The sequence below is a fragment of the Cucumis melo genome, chromosome 11, assembly GCF_025177605.1.
Source record: "Cucumis melo cultivar AY chromosome 11, USDA_Cmelo_AY_1.0, whole genome shotgun sequence".
Taxonomy (NCBI): Eukaryota; Viridiplantae; Streptophyta; class Magnoliopsida; order Cucurbitales; family Cucurbitaceae; genus Cucumis; species Cucumis melo.
The window spans coordinates 540490-557964 of record NC_066867.1 but is presented as its reverse complement, the minus strand read 5'-3'; the positions used below and the strand labels follow the sequence as shown (position 1 = coordinate 557964).

Sequence of the window (17475 nt, the reverse complement as noted above, 5' to 3'; positions counted from 1 at the left end):
AATCCAGACTCTTCCAAGTAGCCATAGTCCCAAGAACCTTGACCTCATTCAATCTTGAAACGAACTAAAATTTTAGGATAGTAACAACTCTTTCAAAGGTGAAATTTATAGGATTTAAGTAGATTTTAAAAAGAGTAACAATCTCACATCGAAAAGGTTTGAAGTGATGAGTCCAAAAACTATAAAAATAGCTTGTGACTTTAGTTTCAAACCATTACGGTAAAACATTAAGATTTGGTGCAGTATCTATAGTCAAAATCTCCTTTCTATATTCACTAGTTTGAGAATAAAGAGTAGTGAGAACAATACAAAAAACTTCAAGAGTCCTCTCGTAGATAAGATCTCCGGAAAATTCTATATGTTATTTTAATGGTTTTTCACATTATTTAATTCTAGAGACTTTCGAGTAGATTCTTTACTAATTTTCTTAATTATTTTATGTTATTCCCACTATATAAGAATTCAGATTTAAGAGCCATTAGAGTTCATGAAGGAATGAGTTACAAGTATAACTATGATTTGATATAGAGTAAAAATTGTGGTTGTTTATTTACATTATACCTAAATGATTATGCACAATATTGAGCTATGCTAATATTACATTGTAAACTATTGTACATAATAAGGCTTCTATGGTAAAAGATTAGCAATGCAAATTCCATCTTGTTCAACATGATCTGAGCTTAATGATATTTACGAGAAGTTGAGACATTGTGTTCCTCTTCTTTTCAAATCTAACATACCAAATGAGATTTCATTTTGATTTCACTTGTTCTTCCCACCAGCTAGAATCCTTTGGATTTGGAGACCTCTACTGAATGCTTGGTTGAAAAGAAGCCTGGTTTGGAACTCCGACACGAACGGGAACCAAGCAAGCATGGCAACGGGTGCAAAAATTACAACGCCCATCACGTACTCGTACCCTCTAGCTAGAGCTTTCACTGATCCCCACATCCCCATTGCTTTCATAATAGGTCTACAGGCTTGTGCTATCTACAACCACCATAAAATAACACTCTCGATCAAAAAAAGTGACCTATACTTAAACATAATGCATGCTTTCCTAGGTTACCTGAATTCGACTTCTCTCATGTATCGGTTTCAAAATTTTAATCCTGATCTTGAGTAATAATCTGGAATACTCTTTCTTAAATGAAGAGAGTTGGTGCATCTTTCCATATGTTATGATCAAAGAACAAAATCTAGGAATTATCTAGCAGTTGTCAACAGCAAATTCTTGGTTTCGTTTAGAATTCTGTTTTAGAGATACAACACTAATGAATTAATAATTATTATGCGTTTAAAGTACCTAAAAGCGTAAATTTAGTGGCAAGTTATATCCATCATATTAGGGAATAAATATATTTTAAGACGTGTATATGCAGTAATGGAAAGCCATGAGCAAAGGCTAATAGTTATACTACCCAAATGAGGGACAGTAGTTAGAGAGTGACTAAAAAGCAAAGGGCTTTTAGGTGACATACTTGTAAAATAGCCCAGCCAGTGGGCGTGAAGGCTAGAATGCTCGCAAAAATGTCGCCCACTGTGAGATGGAGAAGCGTAAACAGCATCGCTACGATCACCACTGAACCAATAAACAAGGACAGCTTCAGAAGCCTAAACAACAGCTGGAAGTCTGCACTGAATTTCTTTCTACCCATGGACACAATCTGCAGTTCAAGCGTTCTTAGTGAGTAAGTAATTCTGGAAATAAATAAGGTTTCTTTAATGCAGGACAAGTCATTGGAGTTGAATCATTAACCTTCAATATAACCATCACGGCAACAATGACGAGCCAAGATAACCCATACACCTGAAAATGATAACAGAAAACAAAGAGGTCGCCATAATGGTCAGTCAACAAGTCTCCTGCTTGTGCTATATATGAAATCAAGAAAATGCCAAAAAGTTAATTTAAACAAAAATCGGTTTATTTGTTTGTTCCCTAGAACCAAGAGGATTACCGCGATGCTTTTATTATTTCCAGCCACGTGTAGATGATACACTATTCCATACTGATAGAGAAAGAATCTGATAGATAGTATGATTTCCCAGAAGCATCCAACTAATCCAGTGTGCTGAAGGTGCTCTTGTTCCTCATCCCACCAAGACTCCCAACTTTTGTTTGCCGGCACACCAATACCACCTCTGCTGTTGATCCATTTTGACCAATCATCCCAATCATCGACTATCTTTTGCCATTCAAAACCAGAAGGGTTGAAAAGGAAAGGGGCAAACAACCAGGAAACAACCAGGAACCACATTGAGAATGTGACAAAAATATAAGCTATAGCATCACTAGCAGCTGTCCCATATATCTGGTAAACTACAAGCAATATCATAAGCTCTAGTCCTTTGACAAAGTGACTCCTTGAATACATCCTATAGTTCTCAGCATATTTCTCATGCCGCACAACAAAACCACGACCAGTAGCTCTATACTTTGCCCCACCATGAAGGATTGTGCGCCCATAATAATGCACCTTTGTGCCAAGAGAGAAGGTGAAGAAAACGGATGCTAGTTGTAATTGCATGATTATCAAGTCTCCGATTGCAGTTCTGAACCCTCTCTCAAGTCCAATTTCCATGATCATTGGCAAGGCAGTTAAAAGACCTAACTGAACAACCGATTGAGATGCCATGGCCGCCTTTAAAGGGTAATCTCCTTTTGACCTAGCATATTTCATTATGGACTTCTCCAATCCACTCAATGACAGATAAAGTCTACCATATAAGAAAACATATACTGTAATGATAATCATCTGCATGACAAGAAGATAATCAATACACGGGAGAAAATTTCTGAGCTATAAAGCAAATCAAACGTACAGATTAGTTCAAGAGGTATAAGAACACTTAAAGGTGAAAACTTACCATTGTGCTAACATAAAATCCAACTGTTGTGAAGTAGAAAGACAACATGCGAAAAAAGTCAAAACGATGACCCAAACGATAAATGTCTCTGCTAAGAATTTGTTCTCCATTACCACAAGCTACTTTTGCCTCAAAAAGAGAGATTTGATTAAGACCGACATCTCTCCCTTTACCAACTTGAATATACTCATGGTGGGTTATATTTCCTCGTCTCAACATTGAGTTGAAGCCTGTTGGGGATTTTTTTTGAAGACGATAAAAATTGAGAAGAAAAATTCACTTGACGAGTGGAAGTGATGCGTAAAGAATAATACCAGCAAAGATATCCTCGCTGAGGTTGATGCCTTGAGAAGCTTTGCTAATGCCCCCGCGAGTAATATGGAATATTCGATCAAAAACATCTGGATGACCATAGTGGAACCTTACCCTAGAACCAGGCAATACAAGTTTACCGATGTGTAAACAAAATATGCTGACATTTAGTGGGCCGACCGCAAAGCAATCAAAAGATTCATGTTCGATCTAGTATTACTCTTTCCCAAATATTCAACATTGTGCAACCAAAAAAAAAAAAATTAAGTTAATCTTTTCATGTTAAGTCATGACAAAGAGAATTAGAATTAAAATTTTGTTCATGCAAGTACCAACATATTCTAATTCTACAAATGTTTTGAATTATTCAGTAGTGCTTTGTTTAAACTACTTTCTAAATGTAATTTGTTTATTTTGAAATATGTACATCTCCACCAACAGCTTTAAGAATCTTGGATGCAGTTTTTCCAAAACTCTCGCTCATATCTGAATAATATCTATGTTGGGTGATAAGATATATAAAATAAATTAACGCCAAGAAGGAAAGCATACTTTAGAGGCCTTGCAAGAACCCTCTGACCAATAGTAACAAAGCTAGTTTCTTGATTTGACATAAACCAAGCTAGAGAAGAAACACTGGAATGGAAGAAACGAAGTTAGAAAAAGAAGGCATAACAACTTTTCATAGCTTTTGTTAAGAAATAACCTAACCTTCCAGTAAAGATATGTTCGCGCACACCCAAAATTGTAGGTGGACGAACACCATGTTCCTCATTGAACTCTTCTAAAAGGTTTCGCATTTTGAATGCTTCTTCCAAGTAATTATCCTAGAAGGGATCCCGAAAGTTAACCACCATTATTCAGCATCTACGTGATCGTAAAAAAAAGCAAGCAGCAAAATCTAGCTTTTCATGGTTTACCTGATTCATGTCAATGGCTTGAAGTGCTTCACCTCTGGTAAAAATTATAGCATGGTTTTGATTTTCAGGTTTCCCTTCTCCAACCTTCGCTGAACCAGGTAGCTTAATCCGATAGATTTCCTTTAAATAAGAGCAGAAAATAACAAGATTACTCCAATTGTAAGGTGAATTAACATTTTTAATCCTCGAGTTCAACTTCTTATTACTTGGTCAAGATTATCGACAGCTTTGACCAATACAGAATAGTATACTTTTTGCGCTTTTCCACCTTCTCTCTCTTCAACTTCATCAATATATGCCACTCGAAGAGATGGATTGCTGTGCCCAAAAAGAAAGTGAAGGAAAAAATGTTTATTTGCGAATTGCATCAAGCAAAAACAAGTTGAAAAACCATTATCCCAAAGACTCTAAAGAGTTTGGGAACATACTTAACCATTAGATTCAGGATATCTGTAGCTCGACGATTCCCACTTCGTTTCTGATTTCCATAATTCTGGCAAGTAGCAACATATGTGAATTTCATGTCTGCCATGGCCTCTAATTGGGCATATAAGGATCTCTGGCTTCTTTTATCCTCTTCTGATGGAACTGTGATCGCTTTGTAGCCTTCAAGTATCTCTATCATTATCGAAGCAATCATTAAGAAAACCAAAGTTATTTAGCACTCATCAGAGAGAGCACAGAAACAAAATTGATACGAAAACAAGACATCCCAACCACACAATGAGTGAGAGAATGATAAACAAGCTTTCTTGAGAAGTAAATATGATTGCAAATTGCTCGAAAAAGGTTAACATGTACATGCTTACCACTTTCAGAAGCCATGTCAAGAAATGCCTGAAGCTTTAGTGCCCTTCGATAATACATCATACCTCTAACTGCAATAATTGTGTTAATGCCAACAACTTAGATGTGTAAATGATCCCAAAGGTAAAAGTAATGCATTTAAGCTACCTGTTCTTGATAGAGTTTGTCCTCGCAAGGACGCCCAATGACGGAGGTGTAATATGTTTTCTTCATTTTCCCAAATCTCACTATCTTTTTCACAATTGAGTCGCTCCATGAAGTTGTTCCATTCATCTAGCAAGAAGGCAAATGTGCATGAAATAAGTCACACAGAAGTCACCTATCAAAGAACCAAGAGATATTCGGGTCATTTCCATAGATCACTCACCTGGAAAGATCTTCTGCAAGTAATATATGATGGAGACACCATCCTCATTTTCCATCTCAAGATCAGTTTTAGAATACACAGTCTCTTCACTATAGTATGGAGTCATAACGCTGTGAACAACCAAAAGATATCCATCCCAGGGCCAGTTATAGAACAGTCCCATCTTTTCACTCTATTTTGGAGTCATAATGCATCGACAACCCAAAAATATTACCAAGTAAAGGAATTGAGGTATATTCATAACATTTAATTTTTGTAGGAAGTGTGAAAAGGTAGAATAATATCTCTAATTTTTATATCAAAGATTCAAGAAAAAAAAAAAAAGAGAAAAAAAAAACTTCCTGCTATGATAAGACATGAAACTTGAATGTGTGCTTAATAAAGCTGGCCCATAATATTTATAACTTATTTTAGTTTGTAACCTTTGAGATCTTTAATCTTAGATCAGCTATAAAGACAACCATACTCTAGAAAATGGGTGATGTATCCTATCTCAAATTTGGAAAGAACTTATCCAAATAGAAGAGACATACTATCTGCTCCTATAGAGTTAAAGAAAACCAACCTGAATGATAACATCTTACGGACTCGTGGAGCACGTGGCATATCCATAAATAAAGAATTTGTGAAAAATGCAATTCTTCTTCGTGCTTCAAGATTTATGGGAACCTCAGTGACAGATTCTTTCACAGTCAATAGTAGATAGAGGCGTCTAATCTGACATACACCCACAAAAACAAGATTGTGTTATTGCAATTAATGGGTTAAAATCATAAAATGATAGGTGATATCTCGAAAGTACTATTATTTTTTTTAAGTATTCCCACCTGCTCTTCCCATTGAGCTGTAACTGAAGGAGGAAAGTTTATGGCAGGTCTAGCGTCAGTACCAGCAAAGAGTTGCCTTCCAGAGTCTTTGTTATGACCCAGTTCTGCCATTTCACTGAAAGATATAACAAAGGAAAGTGACCATTTTAGCATATTGTAACCATTTGAAGAATGGCAGTAGACATAAATATATTTAATTCAAATTGAACAAATTAAATTTCCTAACCGGTCTTCATTCAGCATCATATCTCTAGTGACAACTTCTAGCATATCTTGCAGCAAAAGCACCACTGCATCTCGCTTGGATGGGTCTCCATCTTTCTGAAACAGGAAACAAGAGCAAAGTTTCCAATCTGAAGTAATAGATCAATAGATACTTCAGAGTTGCATCATAACTGACCAAGATCTCCATGAGTTCCACAAATTTCTTGCACAAAATGAGCAAGGGACTCATTTTGAAGTTTGTTAGAAGTGTGTTCTTTGAAATATTATCTTCAACTTCTTTAATAATGGCCGCAATAATCCTGTAAAAGTCAAAAGTGGAATTAGAATTCACAAAAACAATTGACATAGGTACTCATTTCTCCATTTAGTAATCGCATCTTGCAGAAACATAATTGCAGTTTATGCATTATTTCTACCCTGGATGATTGGTACTCAAAAAGCATTGGCAGGTGACCTATAAACAACCATAGATGAAATTCATTGACATTATAAAACATTAATAGTTTTCGGGAGTGATGAAAATTTATTGTTTATCAAAATCACAAGGCTGCAAGTTCCCCCTACACATGCAATACTTGGTTTTAGAAATGATATAGAACTGAATTTTAAGCCTTTTCATGTTTTTTCTTTGCAGGAAAGAAAAACTTTGAACAGTTGATGATGTTTGGTTCAATAAGTGGAACTGTAGCTTCGAACCTTTTCTCATTTTCTCCAACCACCAAAACATTGAGGACATTTTTGAAAGACTCGTAACACTCTATCACTGCACATTTCATGTACTCATCTGCACAAATGCGCTTCCAGAGGTCAGAATCTCTGGATCGAAATTCAGCAGCCATATCCAATGCTATTGGAATCTGTAGCAGTAGAGAGTTGTTAACCATTGCTAAAGTATGCCTGAAAAATGAAAAGGTAAGATATACATAAAATTAAACATAAGGGACCATATCGACCTTGCTTGCTAGTAAAAAGGGAGGCCATTGGATTATTTTTAAGCTGGGATCTGATGAATAAGGAACTAGCAAGAGATCCATCTCCCTGTTTCATTTGAAAACAAGTTTAATTTTAAAAATAAAATTAAAAGGATGCTTGGAATGAAGAAATAAAAGATAACTTAGTTTATATAGCCTTTCCTGTCACTTATTAAATCCTCCTCCCGAAAACTACATATCACTTCATTCCACAACTGTGCAAACTTGGCAGCTTCACTTCTCTTGCTGGCTGTAATCTACTCAAAAAAAGTAGAAATTACTAAAGAAATAATGCTTGAACCTCCGATTTTATACATCTTAGAGCAATGTAGTAATAAAAGAAAACTTCCAAAAATAAAAGAGCAACCTCAGCAAAACGCTTTGAGAAAGAGAATCCCCTCTTCTGAGACTTATCTGATGGCACCAAGTATGTGTTGAATGCACCCGGTAAGGACTGAAACCTAGACCTAAGCATACCTAGAGTTCGTATCTGTAATTAAAAGAAAAATCAATCAAGTTAAACCAATCACATTTAACCTGGTAATTAAAATAAGTGATTCAGATAAGCATTGTTAAACAGTTCTTCCATCAACACGAGAAACATTTGTACTTTAATTGAATGCACAATTATATTGCTAAATGAAAAATAGTACAATCGAATAGTTTCAACCCAAAAGATATGATTCAAACAACTACTTTCGGCATAATCTTTTGACAGGTCAGTAAGTAGTAATTTCTAAACCAGTTTGAGACATTAGAATATTCCAAAATAATTGTGGATGCTAGGCCAATAGAAGGTTGGAGAAAATATGTGAACAGATATTGCATTAAGGATGATGAGTTACTTCATAAGATCAATGAATAAAATAGAATAATAATAGTTAAACAAGCAAAATATCACCTCTCCTAATCGATCACAAGCTCCAATGAAACCACCATATATGGTTGAAAATATCGCATACCAAATTTGAGTATCCATGAAATATACCTGCATTTAAATGAAAAGGTACAAGAGGCTTTATTCAAGACAAATTTAAAAAATGAAACTTTTTCCATACATTGCACAGTTACAAAATAAAACAAAGAAAAAGAAGTGAATAAAGAACACACCAAAATAATTGGCATCCAGAGTACTATAACGGCCCCATAGTTGTTCTTGGCTACATGGAAAAGATAATTTCAGCACAAGCAAAAGTAATCAAAATATTAAAGTGAACTGATTGGACAGGAAACAAACACCTTTAGGAAAAAATGCATGCCATTCATATTCAACTCGATGGATACTCATTATATTTTTTGTTGGCTTCACCAATGGCCTTATCTGAAGGGGTTAAATATAAAAAGGTTAGAGGGCACAGTGACCAAAACCTTAATATATTTAACTACTGCAATTACTATCCTTGCCATTTCAAAAATTTATTACCTGAACAAAGTAGCTAAAGGTGAATTTGCAGCACAAAAGTGACACCCAAAAGATGGTATACCTAAATTCAGAGAATGTCATACAAGGAAGCACATACTGACTAATCAAGAAAACACAATTTTCGATTTCATAAATAACAAAGAAAAAATGAGATCCATAATCTGCCAACTCACTTGATAAGTGCAAATTGACTTTCATGCATTCCTCTTCCGACATAGATTCTTGGCTGTAGAAAGAGACACAGTTATCAAGGACTTCTCCACGAGACCCAGCATATTGCAGACCTCCAACAAGAAGCTTATGTACACAGTTAATAACATAAATGAACCAAAGTCATGAGACAAGGTCTTTTCCACTTGATAAAGTCAAAATGGTCTTGCACAATTCTAATGGTTGCATATTCGTAAAAAATCGAAGGAAAAGGCAAAAAGGATAAATATGTTACAGACAATTTACTGGTGTAAGGACACCACACATGGGGATCACGATTGTTAGTTAGTGTTAAGCCACCATTTTTTTTCACATATAATAGAAGAAATAAGGGTAAGTTGGCACGTGAGGAGGAGGAAAATAAGGGAGGAGGGGACCATCGTGGTGGGGCCAGCAGTTAGTTAGTAGTGGGAGTTATAAGCCGTGGTGATAGGAGAGAGAGGTGTGTGCAGAATTTTGGTGAAGGAAAGGGCTGCCTCACTCCTTGAGAAATAGGAGGAGCAGAAGGATCAGGTTCCATTGTTCTTTGTTATTTTGTATTTTCGTTTCTCTTGTTCTTCTTTTCTGTTTCTGTGTTAGAAGTTTGTTTTGGTTAGGGAAGGAGTGTTTTCGTAGTGCTTGGATTAAGAACTATATTTGCTTCCTTATATTGTAATTACGTTTGAGATATCAATAAAGTAGAAATACCACACTGGTGTTCGATCAGTTAGCCACCAAAGTTTTATCCTAATTCCTATAGCTAGATTCAAAATTAGGAAGATAGAAGAGTGTATTCTTTAATCTGGAAGAAAAGAAGGTTTCAGCAAAATCATCACTAATTTAATGAGGTGCATGACAATAGCAGTTAAGATATACACTTGATCAGAATCGTGAAGTGGTCAAAATGTATTTAATTGATGGAGCATTTATGGACAATAGAATGGAGGAAGAGAAACAGAGAGAAAGAAAATTGAGCAGCATATCTACCTGAGACCACCAAAGTAGGAATCTAATAATGTGCCAATTTGAGTTTTCAATCCAACGTCGAAGCATTGGAAATATGAATAGAACTGCTGCAAGCAGATTTGGTAGCAGATATAGAACAACCGCCATTATATATAGAGGAGGAATGCTCCTCAATGTGTTAAGATACGACAGCACGTCTTTGAATTTCTCAGAAGCTATCTTGAAAGTGTGAAGATAGCATAGGGGAAGAACAATAGCCCAGGCAAGACTGACAATAACCTTCAGAAAGTTCCTTAGCACATCAGTGAACTTCCAGCGGTGAAATCCCGGGAAGTTTAAAACTAAGTCCAAGATACCTGCATTAAAAGATGCATGTCATTTATTGTAAATATATAAACAAAAAACTACACTAAAAAATGGATCCATAAACCCCCTCCTCGACAATTTCGACAGGTATAATTCATTCAAACTTTCAAGCATACAAATACCGAATAAAGATATAGCCATATCATATAGGAAGATTTAGTGATTTAACCACATATTTCATAGAGCGATTATGTGAACATTATGCAAAATTTTGTATGAAATTATGCTATATTCCACAAAAAATTCTCCACACCCTCGCTCCCAACCAACTCCCTCTATTTTCAACTAAACACTCTAATCAATTTACTCACTATTTATTAATCTGTCCCTTCTAATAACCATATCAATATTCTACTAATAGCTTACTCTATTATAACCAGGTGTCTTACAGATTCTCAACGGGAGTTAGAAGGGGAAATGGAGAAGGAGTTGTATCAAATTCTTTCAGATATTTTTTTTTATTACAACTCAAACAATATAGTATCCACTTGTTGTTGCTAATTGGGATATTATATTTGAAGCATATAAAAGCATCAAGGCTCTTGAATGACAATATTTTACTTTGAAGAAGACGAAGCACAGCAGCAGTGATGAAAATGCTTGATAAGGAGTACAAGACATCCTTTTGGAAAATCTCCAGTGGTGAAACTCCTTTCCATGCAGCAATGACCATTGCCTGTAACAAACAAATTGAAGATTAAATATAGAGCGAAGAACCCCAAATCAGGAGAGCAACATGAAAACAGTCATTTGTATGCATTGTAATTGGATACCTGAAGAGCTAGTACATAAAAGGTCCATAAACGATCAAAACTTCGGAATGTGTGCCAAAATGTCCTGGTCTCAACAAAATAAGATTTTCCTGTACTTCCAGATTTTCTTTGTGGTCCCTTTCGTCCCTAATACAACAATTTTTTCAGTGAAGTGTTGACAAACAAACCTGTTTGAACAAGGGATTAAGAATTTAACAAAAAAGTATAAAAAGACCTGTTCTAAGTCACGTGTTGATTTGAAAAATTCACCATCGTCCCGCATGGGCCAACCAAGAGAAAAGCAATCAGATGACCTACAAAGTAACCAGTAACATTCAAAACTAGATAAAACCAATAGTATCTGGAAGGTCGAGTCTTTTTTTCAGGCTAACCAGAAGTACTCATTTAGATCATCATAGTTGCACCAGGTTGAGTGTGGAGCTTTTCCATTTTGGCTCTTTTTGGCCTCCTGGAAAATCAAAAGGAGAACCGTCATTGTGTTGAAATTAAATGGTATGTAGTTCAAGTATTAGGCCAAAATAAAGTTATATGTAGCTTAAGGATTTGGCTGATTTACCCTTTCAATAACCATATAAAGGGGAGTGATAACCTTTCGCAAGAAAGCCTCGTCATCCCCACCATAGGAAGGCTTAATATCTTCACCAGTAACAATGCTCACGTTTCCAGCCAACAGACCATGAAGTTCATATGCCATCTAGTTACAAAGAATGTTCGAATACTATAATGCTAAGGGAATATATTAACAAATTCTATAGTACAATCGAAAGGAGAAGAAAAGCCATATGCATGCAAAAAATAAAAAATTGTCTCACATTATGAAATATATAACTCAAACATTCTGGCATGAAGCGAACATTTGCTGCTTCACCCCATATGAGAAGATACAGACCCATGTAGAGTATCTTCCTTTGTTGAATTTCCAGCTGACCTTGAGGGAGCCTAGACAAATAATGATTTTAGTTATTTAGGCGCCGTGTAGTTATTAAAAGTTAAGCTTTTAAACACTTAAAAACTTCTTGTTTTGTCATCCACTTGCTATCTATGCTTTCAAATACCAAGCCAAAATTAAAAACAAAAAGATGTAAATTCTGTCTTTAGAACTTGACTAAGAATACAAATGTTTTTATAAGAAAAGTGAAAACCTAGTGAGAAAATTGGGAGGAAACACACAAATTTCACAAACATAAAACTAAAAACAAATCATTATCAGATAAAGCCACAGTTTTCACGTCTCCCCACCAGTCATAATAATTTGAATATAAAATTGCAAAAGCACATGGGGATCTTTAGAATAAAACAACGATGTCTTACCTTAGACTATGTTTCCGTCCCAAAAACTTGCACCATGTTTTGTAATTCTTGAACAGTTTGTTCATTACTGCATCAATTGCTCGTTCATCAAGCTGCATTTATAGAACCCAAGAATATGCTCAAAAAAGAGGGGGGAAAAGAAAAAAAATTCCAAAATTCTATAAACAAGAAGATCCACTATGCACCAGGAAGAAAATCATATAAATAAACTAGAGAATTTGTGAACTCAACGTTTGGATCAAGTATATTTGATATACATATCCTTAAAACGGCATGATTTGCACATACAAGTACGTTTTGTACCTTGTTGAGAGGTTCAGGCTTGGGGTGAAGCCTTATATGAGAATTAGCAAGTAGAAGGATCAAATGTTCCCGCTGATTTCTAACGTTATCTCTCTGTATCCACAAAAATGTCAGTTGCATATCGATATTGTTTATCCTTTAAGACAGTTATAAGAATTGATTGCCTCTTGTTATGAAAAACGTACCTGAAATCCAAACATTGCTCTTAACCAATCCAGTAGGTCCAGATCACCTGCTTTCTGCCTGCGCTGCTCAAACGTACTTGGCCAGTTCAGGCCACGACTATTCCACAAGGCACCCACAGCAGCCTTAACCTAAAAGGAACGGAAAAAGAACAAAATTAAGGTTGAATTTGGTATGATAACATGATGCACATTATCAATGGCAGGAGGCAAACCTCTTCGAGCTGCATTATAGACTGGGAAGCGCCAGCAGAATCAAGAGGTAGAATGTTATAGGGTGCATAAATTTCAGTCTTTTCTTGGACATCCCTAGCTGCAGCGATAATCTATTGATGTAGAACATTAGTTTAGACAATCTTCGTGGCAACCAATTAGGCGAAACAGTAAGATCAATTAGACAGCTGAGACTAAATGTAACGAACCTCGGGAGCAACTTCTTCAACTTCCTCGTTCGTATTAACGGCACAAAGCACTTCGAAAAGCACACCGGCTGTCAGGTAAGCTTTACGGACCTGGGCTCTGCCAAAAGTTTAGAAGGAAAAAACTGGCATTCAGATAGAGGATATATACACATCAAAACAAATTATGAATGAAAGTTGGGAAATTTACACGAGTACCTGTCAGCTTCCTCTGCTTGATCAAGAACAATGAGATAATGCTTATAATATTGCTGGTAGAAGGCCTCGATTTCCCTAGCATCTGTTTTTTTCACTCGAGATGCAAGACTCGATGCGTTTTCCTGGACCAAAGAGAAACGTCAAATCAAATTGGAGTATTTTACAGCCTTCTGACTCCATGGCAGGAAAACACAGCAGAATCCATCTTTTGTCTCATATCGTGACTGCATGATACTGTTCACACGTAACCTTGTTTAAATGGTCCAGGTTTAAAATGAACCTGTATGCCTTCAGAAATTATTGGAGATGGCCGCCACAATGTGGTTCGTAATTTTATACGTTGGAGAGAATTTGTAAATGTAGGGAGATTTGGAATCCACATCTCGCTATTGTCATTACTAAAGACAGTTTCTTACCAAAGACAGTTTTTTCTAAAGTTGAACAAGAGTTGGATTACAAATCTTGTGGTCGCTAATATAGTACTTTAATTGAGCTATAACTAAAGAGAGTTACATTGTACTGTTAGTCTCAGGTTAGAAATTTGATTTATTCACCCATATAATATTGTGAGGGAAAAAAAAACAGAGCATGATGCTAGTGAGAGCTCAATAATTTTTATGCCTCAAGTGATTATTGATAGGTTTATAATTGTATTTTCCTAATTCTTCCGTGTCAAAGTCAAACACATTCTTTTAATCCATCCAATAATTTTCTTTATATAGATGATTTGAGGAGGTCGTCATCACAATGTTGATTTCCTCCTCAAAAAAAAAAAAAAAAAAAAAAGAAGAAAAGCCACAATGTTAGTATTCAACTATTCGATAACAGGGGAGGGAAACTACAAAAGTACTCTAAATTTCTATTCAATAATTATTGAAAATATATAGATTTTTTATCTACATTCTAACAACAAGAGGCAACCACGCTGTTGTGGCCTCATTATGTTAAAAAAAATCCTATACTTCTAGTTTTTTTAAACTACTTTATAATATTTCGATTTTTTATTCATCATGGTGTAGCCAAACCCTCAAAGGGTTCGAAAAGAGTTTTAAGAAACTGTCAAATTTAAAATATATTAATTTTTGTATAATTTAATAAAATTTTAGAAGTCAAGAGAATATTCATGGTAATGCAAGAAATATGTTATTCATCTACCCGTAAAAAAGGGGAGAGAGATAGGGGAAAGAAATTCATAGTAATGCAAGTAAAGAAAATTAATGGAGCAATTAATAATTAAAAAGTAAGAGAGTCCTGTGTATGTACCCTTTCTAATCTTTGTGAAAGTGCTGTTTTAAATTGCCTAACACCACGTCCACGGGAGCTGGGATCTAACCTGTTGGCCTTGTCAAACGCATAGGATCGACCTATTTTGGCATGCAAGAAAATGAAAAAGGCACGATTGATTTTATTAATAATGATCCGATCAAATCAAGCTAACTAATTTTATATAGATTGAACCTACAGAGATAGGCAACACGAGGGCGTTCTGCTTCAATCTCTGTAGCGGCACGAAGAATGACAGCAATGGAAGCAAGAGACGATGGAACCACCTCATTGTCAAATACCTCTGTTGAGAACATTGTGGTAGCGGCGCTACGAGATGGCCATCGCATCAGCCCTTGCGGACCAGATTCTAGTGTCGACATCACTCTTACGTACACCGCTGCGGTATATCCCTCTTCAAATCATGCCCTGCGCCATAGATACACTTTTACAAATGAGATCGATTGATTAATCTATATGCAAGAACAACCTTAACAATCACATCCAGATCAAAGCATTTTGCGCTACTATATACTCTACGTCTACAAGTATTCAAAATCTGAAACTGAAAACGCAATAATGTTGAGAGATGGATGATGCAAAAAATAATACTTGAACTATGCATTTGGCAAGAAACCATTGAACCTACAGAACATTAACAACAATGACCAAAAGAAGAAAAAGATGTGGTTCAGTATTAACCAGCAAACCAAACCATAAACAACTTTATTAACCCAATCAACTAAAGCTTATCAAACCGAAGATAAAAAGACTAATGCAATTGAAAAAATTGGGCAAAATGCATGAAAATAAATAAGAACTTACAAACTTTCGAACTCAAACAACTAAACAAATTGATAAAACTCAATCAACTAAAGCTAAAGCACACAAGACTTATCAAAGCAAAGAGGACAAATATTAGCTTAAAAGCACACAAGACTTATCAACCTAACAAATTTGAATATAAAATTTGATTCTGTTCCTTCCGGAAACAACAGCAGCAACTGTTACAGCGAAAGCATAATAGAGATATGACAGAATGCAATGGATAATATGGTAAAAAAAAATCATAGATTAACAAATTAGTTGTGAACAGAGTACGCTCTGACCTTGTTTAAACTCAATATTGAATTGAAAATCTCACAAACCTGCACAAAGAAAAAACACAAACGCTAAATTCTTCCTTCATATTTATTTTATTTGTTTGCAGATGCAAACAGAAATGGCCTTTGGTCAGTCCACAATTGAAGCAAAGGGGGAAAAAGTTCAATAAAGCAAGAATGTGCAGAGAGAAGCCATTATCTACTAAAGTATTCAGCTCCGATGAGCTGAAGAGGAATGCAACAATCATGAAACCATTGAACTAAGCTATTGTAATTAAAAGAAGTAAATGATACTAGAAGAGGAAGAATTTACTCCTAAAGAACCAGTATAGCCAGAGTAATAGAGAGATTCATCTTCGATCATCCATTAACAATCACAATCACTCTAAAACGAAATCGAAACATTATACTCACTTATCATTCCAAAAACAACAACGAAATGAATGTTTCCGTCCAATGCAGTTTCCATCGTCGTTGAACTTGTCGAAAGTGAGGGAGAATCGTGAGTTCTTGAGTAACACCATCAACGTGATCACATAAAGAATGGTCGCCGTTGTCGGAGCTCGTCGTAGTGTCACCGCAAGTGGTCCATGGTCGCCGGAAAACTGCTGGGTGAAGGAGAGGGTCAGTGGGAGGGAAAGAAGTCGTGAGTTCTTGCAGTTATTTTGTGGACACGTGGCGGAGAGAATAGAAAACTCAACGCCCCGAGTTTTTCACCGTTCCATTTCCATTTCCTTTTCCTTCTTTATATATTATGGCAACAATGAATTATTTATTTATTATTATTATAATTAGGGGTTATCACAACAGATCTACGTGCATGTTAATTGCTTTCTAAAACTAATGAAATTATCTCTAAGGATAAATTAATTAAGTTTCTCCCCCAACTTTTAACAACACAACCATACCTTAATTCTCAATAGATTCTGTTATTTACTTTTTCTCTCTCTTCTAAAATAAAATAACGACAAATATCGAATAAATGAAGATTATGTCGAGTTGGATGAATTAGTGATTTGGTAAAAATAATCAATTCAACTCAATTACACCGATCTTTGTAGTTGACCGTGAGCTAAACATTGACTAGTACTCTCTTAATAATTTTTTTAGACGGCTCCTTCAGTGATTGTTGATGAGTTATTTATAATTGTCTTTCTTTTAACTCTTTCACATCAAAGATAAATAAATGATTTCAGGAGGTAGTCACAATTTTTCGATTATTGGATATATACGTAGAAGATGAAAACAAAAAAATATAATTCCAAAAATGTATTCGGTGATCATAAGAATATACAGATTTATGAATCTACGCTTCTTAATAAGAGCAACCACATCGTATAGATCTCATTAAATATTTTCTCCTATACTTTTGGATTTTTTAAAATTGCAAAATTGTTGAAAATATTTATAAGATATAGAAAAATTTCAGATATCCTATATCAATGATAGACTTCATAGACACGTAAGTCTAGCATTAATGTCTAAAAGAAATCTATTAGTGTATCATCAAAGATAGATCTAAAATTTTACTATATTTTGTAAATCTTTTAGTTCATTTTGCTATATTTGAAAGTAATATTTTTTATTCTATGATTATTTTCTTATATCATATTAATTCATTAAATTAACCTATAACATAAATGATTTATTTATTTAAAAATAATAAAAAAAAGATA

General features: G+C 35.2%; 1 protein-coding gene across 1 annotated transcript; it reads right to left on the bottom strand.

Annotated features, from left to right (window-relative positions):
* Positions 1–500: 500 nt before the first annotated feature.
* On the bottom strand, positions 501–16504 carry LOC103499636 (callose synthase 5). Its single transcript, XM_051091651.1, has 44 exons — positions 16214–16504; positions 15806–15844; positions 14896–15125; positions 14697–14797; positions 13434–13555; positions 13239–13335; positions 13032–13142; positions 12820–12948; positions 12635–12727; positions 12332–12423; positions 11833–11959; positions 11577–11714; positions 11392–11468; positions 11235–11313; positions 11021–11146; positions 10809–10923; positions 9903–10237; positions 8900–8952; positions 8727–8787; positions 8543–8624; positions 8414–8463; positions 8205–8291; positions 7671–7793; positions 7470–7560; positions 7286–7374; positions 7029–7189; positions 6508–6631; positions 6334–6428; positions 6108–6222; positions 5846–5997; positions 5281–5390; positions 5061–5186; positions 4916–4984; positions 4535–4724; positions 4313–4424; positions 4107–4226; positions 3898–4013; positions 3739–3822; positions 3189–3301; positions 2875–3104; positions 1965–2762; positions 1763–1813; positions 1485–1670; positions 501–993 (listed from the first exon to the last, which is right to left on the bottom strand). The coding sequence occupies exons 3-44, from the start codon at positions 15077–15079 to the stop codon at positions 766–768; spliced, it is 5742 nt and encodes a 1913-aa protein (XP_050947608.1). The 5' UTR covers positions 15080–15125; positions 15806–15844; positions 16214–16504; the 3' UTR covers positions 501–765.
* Positions 16505–17475: the final 971 nt, after the last annotated feature.

Bases quoted from the DNA above. Each gene is read 5' to 3' on its own strand.
- LOC103499636 (XM_051091651.1), bottom strand. From the start codon at position 15,079: ATGTCGACACTAGAATCTGGTCCGCAAGGGCTGATGCGATGGCCATCT. The intron at 11,314-11,391 runs GTTAGCCTGAAA...GTTACTTTGTAG, and splicing joins GATCTAAATGAGTACTTCTG to GTCATCTGATTGCTTTTCTC. The intron at 4,425-4,534 runs GTATGTTCCCAA...TTTTGGGCACAG, and splicing joins ATCCTGAATCTAATGGTTAA to CAATCCATCTCTTCGAGTGG.